Source organism: Sebastes fasciatus, chromosome 11, assembly GCF_043250625.1.
Source record: "Sebastes fasciatus isolate fSebFas1 chromosome 11, fSebFas1.pri, whole genome shotgun sequence".
In the NCBI taxonomy this organism is placed as follows: Eukaryota; Metazoa; Chordata; class Actinopteri; order Perciformes; family Sebastidae; genus Sebastes; species Sebastes fasciatus.
In genome coordinates, this window is record NC_133805.1 from 14,854,008 (window position 1) to 14,865,713 (window position 11,706).

The 11,706-nt window shown below is 39.9% G+C and overlaps 1 protein-coding gene across 2 annotated transcripts in view; it reads left to right on the forward strand.

Annotated features, from left to right (window-relative positions):
- LOC141777025 (ephrin type-A receptor 4-A-like) overlaps positions 1 to 1,286 on the forward strand; it is a 29,914-nt gene extending 28,628 nt beyond the window's left edge. Inside the window, exon 19 of one of the 2 annotated variants that reach the window (XM_074650944.1) lies at positions 341 to 598. In XM_074650944.1, coding sequence (XP_074507045.1) covers positions 341 to 458 — 118 coding nt within the window. In that variant the 3' untranslated portion in view covers positions 459 to 598. Of the gene's footprint in view, positions 1 to 340 lie in introns of both variants that reach the window. The other variant, XM_074650945.1, reaches the window with a different exon arrangement.
- Positions 1,287 to 11,706: the final 10,420 nt, after the last annotated feature.

Sequence of the window (11,706 nt, forward strand, 5' to 3'; positions counted from 1 at the left end):
TTAACATCACTTTGCTTTGGGGCTTTACTCTTTCATGTTTTAATAGTTCTGAATGACAATGGGGTTCTATGGTACAAAGGCACAAACTATATCAGGCTCTGGCTACACAGACAACTTGATAATATGGTTATAGCTTAATTGGTAGACAGGGTTGGCTATTAATTGTCAGGTTGGTGGTTGTTCATGTGTTCTTAAGCAGACTCTGAAGCCCAAAAAGCTCTTAATGTATGTATATGGGGGAAAAATGTAAGTGTCTGCCAATCATCATGAAACTGGCCTTATCCTTTGAGTATTGTGGCTTTGTGTATTTTAACATATATCTTTGTCTCTGCACCTACAGGGAGATGGACAGACTTGGAATAATCACACCGTCACACCAGGACATACTAATTGCTAGTGTGCAGCAAGAAATGTTGTCTCAAATGCAGCACATGCAACACACAATGGTTCCAGTCTGAGTCGGAGAACGGATACAAACCTGTTTTGAGAAGAATTTCATTTACCTCATCCATGCACTTTAGAGGGACTTTTCACCAGTGGGAATACAAGGAGTGGAGTAAAGTAGAAGAGAGAGAGAAAAGCAGCACTTTTGTGAACTTCCATCCCGTGGAGTTTTCTTAAAAGAACATGATCTGGACGTGGCCGCAGATAGCATTAAGCTACTGAGAGCTTAGACTGAAGCCTCATCCTCTTATCCAGTTCTATTTTTCATTATTTTATTATCTGTTTTTGTGAAGGCTGACATGTTTAAGGCTGTGCATAAGCAGAATGGCTTCCAACTTTTCTTTCGCTGCTTTGGGCTTGACTTGAATAACATGTGTTTTGTGTTTGCTCGTATGACTGCGTGTGTGTGTGTGGTGTGTGCGTAGCATGAACGTGGAATCTCCCGTGTCAAGACGTCAGCTATCTTTGAATATTCTGATATGCAAAGTTACCCGAGAAAGAGAGAGTGAGAGAGAAGAGCCGGACCGAATGTATCATTACGAGCTCTTACTAGTTTCATACTGGAGGATCATACTAACAAACTGTATGATTTGCTTGTGTTTTTTAATTGTTCCGTTTTATAATTTTTAATTGTATGAATTTCTGTTGAATTAGACATTTAGAGTAGATTGCCATCCATCCGTGTCAATTGTACATGTCTCTTTTTGATGCTAAAAATTAGCTACATTTTGTTTATTTATGGTCTTTTTTATAGTTTGTACATTGTAAAATAGAAACACTGAGGAAATATTGTAATGATTGCCATATTGCATTGCAATAAATCCCAAAACCCATCCACTTAAGTAGGTTTTAATCTTGTTTAAACGTAGCGTTTGCATTGTAATGTATTTAACGTACAGCATACATTGTGGTCTAGACAGAGTATCAAATGAGGCCTTTATGTTTATCATTTCTGAGTTTGGCAGAAGAGAGTGTCCTCTGTGGAAGTTGAGACTTAGTCAGAGGTGCCTGTAACAAGGAAAACTCCAGAAGAACACCCAGCTGAAATGCTTAGGGTGTCATCACACACTGTGTTGGGTTTGTGTGTGTGAAAGAGAGGACAGAGAGAGAGAAGAAGAAGAAGGGAAGAGGGAAACTGAGAGGAGAGAGAATTAAAAGGAGAAAAAATTAAGAGTGGGCTGTCACAACGAGCGTCTGTGTGGCATCATGTTTTTTTATAGGCTAAATTGGGCTGAGTTTGCAGAGCAAACTTGCCGAATCATCAACATCTGTCTCCCACTATACTACCACACACACATATCTATATACACACATACACACACACCGGGGAGTTGATTGGAGGAATCCTTTGATAGATAAAGGAAGAGAAGATATGATCTGGATTCTGTGAAAAATGTCAGTGTTTTTTCCAGCCTAATGAGAGTTTCCTGCACACACACAACAAGTGAACACATTGAAACACACACACATTACCACCCCCCGCCTCACTCCCAGCACATCCAAATCACACACAGCAAACAAAATGCTGATGGTGGTTAATGAGGCAGATGCCTCTGAGTAAGAGACAGGGAAAGAGTAGGGCTTAGCTCGGGGCAATGAAACAGGCAGCTTCTGTCAAATAATGAGACACCGACAACAAATTTAGCAGGTAGCCTTTTGTGATGATGCATCACACGCTGAGCTCCACTCGAAAAAGTGATAGAATGGCATCTGTTCCTGTAGCAAATAACTGCCGGCACACGGTAGATAAACTCACTTTCAGACCTCAAAGCAGCGTGGCGCTATGGATGACAATGTCGGTCGGTACACGGCTTTGGTACCTAGCCAGGCTATTAAATAGGCGTTATTGGTTGCTATAAGCACCATAGATGTGGGTCAATAGGGGCCTACTACACCCAATATTAGGTTTTATCTTCTATTCACATGGTAGATCACCGAAAGAAGGTATAAAAGAACACAACAGCGACCTCTAGTGATTGTAGTAATTGTGACAGGAGCAGAAGCCAAAGTCGGTGGTTTTGATGCCTAAACCTAAAGAAATTTTGGTACTGTTGTCTAAACCTTAAGTAGTTGTATTTTTGTGGCCAAAACCTAACTAAGTGATTTTGTTGCCTAAACCTAAAATTGTAGGTTTGTTGACTAAACCTAAAGAAGTTGTAGTTCTGTTGCCTAAACCTAAAGAAAGTTGTGAAATTTACAATGTGTAGTTGTCTAAGTGTTCACAAACGTAGTTATTTTAGGCCAAAACATGTTTTTCCCTAAATTTAACTGAGTTGTTTTGCTGCCTAGACCTTAAGAAGTTCTATTTTTGTTGCCTAAATTTAAAGACGTTGTTGTTTTGTTGCCTAAACCTAAAGAAGTTGTAGTTTTGTTGCCCAAAGCTGAAGAAGCCTTTTTGTTTGTGTTCAAGAAGTAATGCTTCATTCAGTTTTTCAACATGATAGAACATGTTGCTTTAAAATTTTTTACAATGTATTAGGTGTAGTAGGCCCCTAATGACCCACATGTATGGTGCTTATTGCGACTGATAAGGCCTATTTAATGGCCTGATAACAGTCAAATCAGGTGTTGGTCCAGTTAAAATATCTCAACAACTATTGGATGTATTGACATGAAAGTTTCTACAGACATTCATGGTCCCCAGAGGATGAATCCTAATATAACATTGGTGATCCCCTGACTTTTATTCTAGTGCCACCATGAGGTTGACATTTGTGGTTCTGAGTAAGTTGTCTCAATTTATTGGACCTCTGACCTTTCCTCTAAAGCCGTCATCAGGTCTTTTGTTTATAACCAAATTCCTGCTAAACTGATGACGTCCCCATCATACTGAGCTTTTCTTTGTGTTAAGTACAAAGTAGCAAATGTTACAATGCTAACACTAAACTAATGGTGGATATCGTAAAAATTACACCTGTTAAACATCATCATGTTAGCATTGTCACTGTGAGGGGTTAGTATGCCAACGTTAGTGCGTAGCTAAAAGCATCAAAGCTTGAAAATCTTTTACATTTGCATTCACCGCCACAGGGCATGGCCTGTAGCCGTTCCAAATTGTCATGAAAGGGATCGATCAGAGGGATAAAAAGGACACCGTTTAGGGCTGAATCCACATTGACCGATGGTAGAGTGAGCAGTAGTCATTTTAACCCTAAAAGACACTCTTGTTATACTGAGGAGGGCAGATCAAATTGAATCTCTCTGTCTCCGCATCTCAGTGGGAGGCGATTGTGGGTTTTTGTCCCCAGATTAGGGCGGGTATAGAGCTGGCTAATCCTGCCCGCTCCTCCATGTGGGAGTGGCAGTGGGGTGTCTTTGCTGCGCGGCCAGCCGTAATCTAATGGGTGTGAGATTGGGCTTTATACACGGGCACGCTCACTCACACACACAGCCGGAGACACACAACACAAAGTCTAGATTTGTTTCAGGATTAAAGGCATCACCTCAATGACTGACATAATGCCACAGGCATTCCCACGGTAACCCTGATGAGGTTGTCTGCATGTGAGTGTGAGTGTGTGTATGTGTGTGTGTGAGAGAGAGAGAGAGAGAGAGAGAGAGAGAGACTGTGGGTGCCAGTGTATGTGTGTTTCTCGATGCTGCTGATGAGAAATACATTGAAAAAATAAGCAGAAAGAGCAAAATAAGAACACACACACACACACACACACACACATACACCACTTGGTCCCACTAGAGAAGCAGCTGCCCAAGTTGGCAGGCCATGTCTCTCTCATTATGCTGGCCAGTCACTCGTGTCCTGGCTCTCCCTCCCCTGCTGCTGCTGCTGCTGCTGGACAGGTAGCATCTGACACACATTAGCCTGCTATTAATGACTTCTGCTGCAGCCATTATCACACACTTAGGGAGAAACATCCCCAGGGGGGCATTTTTGCAGTGACATGCATTATGTGTCCAAAATCATCCAATTTTCCTAAAGTTCTGGTGTGTTGTCAGCAATGTTGTGTTGACTTCAGGGTTGCACTCTTACGCTTCGATCCCCTGCTCTTGTTTCTTCTCTTGTTTGACATTTTGCGTGTGATGGTGCCTCAAGTTAAGTCCAGGATGTCCGTGAGTGGTTCACAGGAGGCGACTCTTGAGGAATGTGGGGTGTGGCTGGTTGGACCTCCCACATCAGGTTCATTGTTTGCTCATGAAAACCACTGTGATTAACATTAATCCTACAAGTCTGTGCACAAACAACACAAATACCGTCTCCAAATACCTACTCCAACGACAACAGCAGGTGTTCCAGAGCATTCCTCGCAATGTAGTCCAGCGTTTGACACTGTGTCTGTCCAGGTTTAGGGTTGAGTATAGGTCCATGGGATGATGTTTGCTTACAACAGTCATGGTCAGTTGACATTTTTCCCCTCATTTAGTTTCCTTTCTTTTCAAATCTTGCTGTGGTCACAGCTGCGTCAGAAGAACAGAGGATCACAGAAGGTTAAGCATTTGCTCTTCATTGCCATTGAAAATGTGTGATTGCATATCTGTTCAAAATGAGTTGGAGAGAAACTTAACATTTAAAGGACCAGTGTGTAACAAATAGGGGGATCTATTGGCAGAAATGGAATATGATATTGATAAGCATGTTTTCTTTAGTGTTTAATCACCTGAAAATAAGAATTGTTGTTTTTTTGCTACCTGAGAATGAGCCGTTTATATCTACATAGGGAGCGGGTCCTTTCTTCACGGAGCCATAGTTGATAACGCAACTCGCTCTGGAGTTAACCCCCGTTACTTCACTCAGCCGCAAGGAAACAAGACACAGGAAACCTCTGTTGGTCTTGAGGAGCTGCAGCATATATTTCCACATTTACTTCAACTTCCACTGTACATTCACTTGATATTCTCAAAGCTAAACTAACTCTGTCTTCTGCTCCACTAGCTCACACACATTCGCCGCCGCTCTCTCTCTCTTGCTTCACCACTCACTTCCCACGTACACACACACACTCTATGCACTGGCTTTCCAAATGACCTACGCCACAGCTCTAGAGAGGGCCATTTGCATTTTCACATTGGCCTCCGTAGTTCTTCTGCATGCTTGGCACACGGGAGAAGTTGCAATCTGCAAACTCACCTGTAGATGCTGCCAGATGTTACACACTTTAACTTTCATTAAAAAATGTCTACTGTAGTGGTCTGAAACACTCAGGTCTCTGTGCCAGAAAGTGTGCGCAGTCAAGGTGTCCTTGACTCCAAAACTGCTGATTAATAACTGAAAAGTGTATTTTTTGCTGAAGGCTCTCAGAAGGAATGAACTCCATAGATTAGCATAATAAGTCAATGAAAGGCATTAATAAATCAATGGAAGTTAGTAGTGAAGAAGATAATTAACTAAAACTCCTCCAAAGGGAACTAAGTTCTCTCAACATGAGCATCAAACCTACTCCACTGAATCAGACAGGGACGTAGACCAGAGAGAGCAGAAATAAACATGTGTTAGTACCAGCAAGAAGGAATCATCTACTCCACATCTTTAACAGTATTTGTTTTAAGATCAGGTGGATGAGAGATTCTTAGATTCTGTACAAGCAGAGCCGATCAGAGAATATCACCAACCCAGAGACATGGTAGGCTATACGCAGGCAGAAATACTATTACTGGTGTTTGGACTGAATTCACTCCTTCCGCTCAGACTGTGTCTGCATGCATGTGCTTCTGTGTGTTTAGTGCATTCATCCATGTCATCCAATTTCAATACTTGGGTGAAACCTCCACAGCTCTGCAAGCCTTCACGTTTGATAAACCTCTACAAAAGCACCAAGGTTGCATTTATTTTTCCATCCCACCATAGAACGTCAGGTCAGTGAAAGCCCCACGAGCGAGAAGGAGAGCGATTGAAAAGAGATGCGGTAAAGGAAAAAAAAAAAACGGCAGCACACAAGCAGGGAAAGTTTTGTCCTTCATCAGCCCTCCATCCCTCTATCCCTCCATCTCATTAAGGATGGATAGATGATCAATAGGAGAGAAGCAGTAGAAGGGGATTAGGATTAGAAATCGATGGCTTTGTTTTCTTCAGCCTGCCAAAGATAAACACTGCCTTAAGACACTGACAGCGCAACACAGAGACTTTTATGGCTTTTCATCTGTGTGTGAGAGGGCACGGCGTTCCCTCTGTGCGGACAGACAGACATCTGTTTGCAGCTTCTCACGCTGAGTTAAAAAGAGACACTTCGATCCCTTCATGAGATTGGGAGAAGTGGGGGATGGGCTCTCTTATCCAAGGTAGTGGTAGTATCTTCTACTGTGAAATGCAACCAAGACTCTGTTGATATGTTGTAGACTTTCTCCTCTGAATACTGGTTGAAATACACATATTGACCTGTGTGTGGGAGATGCAGCTTATCTATCACAGATCAGAGATGGACTGCTGGTTCACACCAAGTCACAGTTTTCTCTGAGAATAGCTGGAGATGATTGATGAAGAGGTAGTATCGTAATAAGCTCGCTGCAAAGACAAGTGATGCTTCTAAAAACCGGAGTGGGCTGTAAGGAGTGAGGCAAGGCATTCTGGGTAGGTGAGGCTTCACCTCCCACACAGAGATTCAAAAACAAAACCCCTGCTTTGATCTCTCTGCTGCTCTCTCTCGCTACACACACACGCGCGCACACACACACGCGCACACACACACACACACACACACACACACACACACACACACACACACACACACCCTGTTTGTTGTGGCTTTCGCCCCTCTGTCCTTTGAAAGAACAAATGCATTTGTTTATGCGTCCTGCAGATGAAAGCTCAGCTTTGCGACGGCCAATTTCAGATGTACAAATGCCGCCAACATAAAGTAAGGAAGCAAAAAATACAAATGAGCATAAAGACAGAGTTCTAAAGTTCTCATTTTAAAAAGATTTCATTAACTTTAAGCTTTTTTGTCTGCTTATTATGATAACCACGATGATACGTCACAGGTGTCTGATACCTAAATCACAGCTTATTACACGGCTTTGCTGAGCACTCGATTCTGATTGGTAAATCACGGTGTTCTACAGTCTGTTATTTCTTTATAGCAGACTGTTACTATGTATAACAGACCGTTGCTAGGGGCGCAGTTCTGATGTCGGACTTTGGAGGACCGTTTTTGTGACAAATTATTGATTTTTTAAGTAAGTAGCTGAGTAATAAGTGGGATAATGTACAGGTAGCGGGTCATTGTCGTGAAATAAACCCCTTCAGGGTGATGCAAGAACCCTGTCTGGTTTTATTTCGGGGTTTATTTCACAACTATGACCAGCTCGCTGTACATTATCCCTTACATGTACTTGGCAAAAAGCGGGGGGAGGAGAAGAAACATTAGAAAGACATTCATATCACATATAGTCTTCAATCTATCTGACATGCATGAGTTTGGACTGTGGGAGGAAACCAGAGCAGCCTCAAGTGGACACTGGGAGACATAGCTGGCCCTAGGTATAGGCATTATAGGTGAATGCTAAGGGCGCTATCCATACGGGCGCCCCAAATGAGGGGAGAAAAAAAATCTATAACTATATATCCTATTAAATAAACCCTATTTTCTGGGATGACTATTCAGGTGTTTGGGGAATAACCTACAACAAAAATCTTGAGAAATTCAATTTTCCTTTTAAATGTGATCTACATAGCATAATCTAAACGACATAAAGTTATGCAGTTTCCCTGTGAGTGTATGAACACAATGATGGTGGTGGAAAGTGGCTGCGATGCAAGAGGCACCAGCTAAAATCGTGCCTAATGCATCAAATTGGTCAGGGCCAGCTCTATAGGAGAACATGCAAACTTCACCCAGAAAGAACCATGCAGATCGGACGCCACCATGACACCCTGACTCAAGTTTCAGCTTAGAGCAGGGGTAGGCGGCGGTAGCTTAACCAATGACACACTAGCAATGAGTGTGCAAGAGAGTTTTTAATGTTGATGTGCCCCTCATCTGTATGCCAAATTACATCTTTCACTGTGTATTTGCATGGTCTGTTATTTACAGTTGATTGATTGTTTTTTTCCCCACTCGCAATTTTTATGGCATACTTTGACTTTTTTAAAGAGATTTTATTTGACATATTATAATGTGACGTTTTATGACTATTTTTATGACATATTATACTATTTTAATTTTTTTATATATATATATAATTATTTTTAATGACATACTATATGCTATGACATTTTTTATGATTTGTTATGACGTACTATGCTATGACCTTTTTATTTTTAAACATTTTTCGACCTGCTATACAGTACTACACTACTATACTATGACTTTTTCTGACTTTTTCAACATACTATAATATGACTCTATGACTTTTTAATGACCTTTTCGACGAACTATACTATGACTTATTTATTTGACTATGACTTTTTATATTAACTTTTTTTGACAAACTATACTATGACTTTTTTCGACAAGTTACACCATGCCTTTTTAAATTTTTTCGACTTTTTTATGACTTTTTTAAAAAATACTATATACCATGACTTTTTTTAAAAACATGTTGTACTATGACTTTTTTCAACATACGACATATGACTTTTTATGACTTTTTTCAACATACGACATATGACTTTTTATGACTTTTTTCGACCTACAATATGACTTTATGACTTTTTTCGACATACTATGACTTCTTTTTGACATACTATATTATACATTTTTTTACTTTTCCGTCATACTTTACTATGAGTTGTTTGCACGTTTTTTGACATACTATGACATTTTTGTATTTTTTTTTTAAATACTATACTATACTATACTATACTATGTTGTTTAATATACAATGACTTTTTTTTTTACATACTATGGTAACACTTTTTCCGTCATACAAAACTATGAATTTTTTTCGACATAGTTTAGTTTTTTCGACATACTCTGACTTTTTTGTATATTTTCCGACATACTACATACATTTTCCAGACTGGTTTTAAGGTTTAAGTCCATCGTGAAGACCTTACTTCAGAAGTTCTTGTCACAAAAGGTGTTGCATAAACAGGATATGAAGTCTTTTGCATACAGTGGTCTGCAGAGTGGACTCAGTCTCATGTCTCTCTCCATACTACATTTCTACATAGAAATACTAACATAATATTGATTAATATTTGATCAGCGTGGCCTAGTTTGACCGTTTGGTCGGAGTTCGCGAGTGATTGACAGCCGGCTCTCATAGACGGCAGCTGGACAGCGGACCTCAGATCAGCTCTGACTGCTTGTTTTCCTCCGGTCTGTGAAATCTTGTAGATGCCGTTAGGAGCACCGGAGGACACCGGAGGACACCGGAGGACACCGGAGGACACCAGAGGACACCAGAGGACACAAGTTTTTTTTAATCATATTTGCTCCAATCTTGCCTACTTCAGCTTTAACGGAATACTGTATGACATTTTTTATATATACATATACATATAATACATTATAATATACATATAATATACATTTGTTCTATATTACAACAATTTCTGATTGTTTTATGATATACTATTCTATGACAGTTTTTATGACATAATATAGTATGATATTTTTATGATATACTACACTATGGATTCTTTTGTATGACATATTATTTGCATTCTATACTATGACTATTTTTTTTATGGCACTCCATACAATGACTTCCCAATGACATACTATACTGTGACATTTTCATGACACTTTTTATCCCTTACAGGATGACATCTTTTTGTGATATACTGTAGTATGACATTTTTATGATTTCTTTGTTACATACTATACTGTGACATTTTTATGACATACTATACTATGACATTTCTTTGGTAAATACTGTACTATGACTTTTTAATTACTTTTTATGGCATACTATACCATGATTTCTTTTATGGCATTTTCATTTTCTATGACATACTTTTTACTTTTTTAATGACATACATTTTATTAATTTTTTTTGACGTACTATATTATGACTTTTTTATGACAAACTAAACTATGACTTTTTATGCCACTAAAAATTACAGATCTGTTGGAGATTTAAATTTTGATTTGGTGTCATAATTAAACTTAATGTTAAACATAACTATGCTGTGATACGGCACATTGATTGACAAGAACATTTTAAAATGCCACTTAATATCACAAAGGTTGCAAACCCCTGGCTAAGAGAATAAGGTGGATATTTCATTTTGTTGTTATTGTAAACACATCTCATGAAAATACATAAAAACAACCGTGTGCCAGTCCATCTCTCACACTGGAGCTGATCCCAGCTGACGTTGGGCGAAGGCTGGGTACACTCTGGACAGATCGTCTGACCATCACAGGGCTGACACATAGAGACAGACAACCATTCTCACATTCACAACTACGGGCAATTTAGAGTCACATTTTAGAATATGACGAGCCATATCCTTTAATAATTCCTTGCCTTAGTCAATCACTTGCAACAATGGTGAAGGAATACCCCCCTGGCTGAATGTCAGGGAGGGCATTAAGGAGGCAGGAGAAGGAGCAAAAGGATTAGGTGTGTTTTCAGAGGTAGAAGGACAAAAAGAGTGGGGGGAACCAATTTCATTCCAGGACAATTGGTCACGTGGCTGCTGATCCTTGCCCATCACACATTCCATCATGGCCCGACATGGCTGACTTGTCACCGAGTGACATTCGCAACATTGGCTTACTCATAAAGCACACGCATGCACACAGCAATGCATGTGTACCCGCACACACGTGCACACACAGAGGAATACAGTGAGCGCACACGGAACTCACTGTAATGTCGTCTTTGGGGACTAAAATTCATGTTTTCTCTTAGCTAGCTAAGATCCCAAATGGGCTGTATTGATCCTTTGCTGTTTTATTCCAGTGTATTTTTAGCAGCAAAGCCTGTGTGGATAAATAAAATGCCAGCCCCACTAAAGCAATCAAGATTTCATATCATTATGTTTGCGTGTGTTAAAATGTCAGTGTTATGTGGGGGGGTTGAGGTATGAGGCTTTAAATATGAGCATCACTTTTATGGTCTATCATGAACACAATAAAAATAATTATGTAGCTCATATAATGGCATATGCCTTTTTGCAATTTAATTTTACAGTACAACTAAGAGTCTTGAATTCTCAAGTAGCACAAGACTGTGCACAACTGTGAGAGTCCAGACAAGATGTGGCAGCATTAAGAACTATACTGTCGTTCTGAGACACTGTGGTGCCATCTAGTGGGGTAATTATGCAAATAACACTTGACGGCTAAAATATATTCTTCTCAGCTGGTTTTGTGAATCTGGATATTTTATAAAAATGTAAAAAATAAACCAACA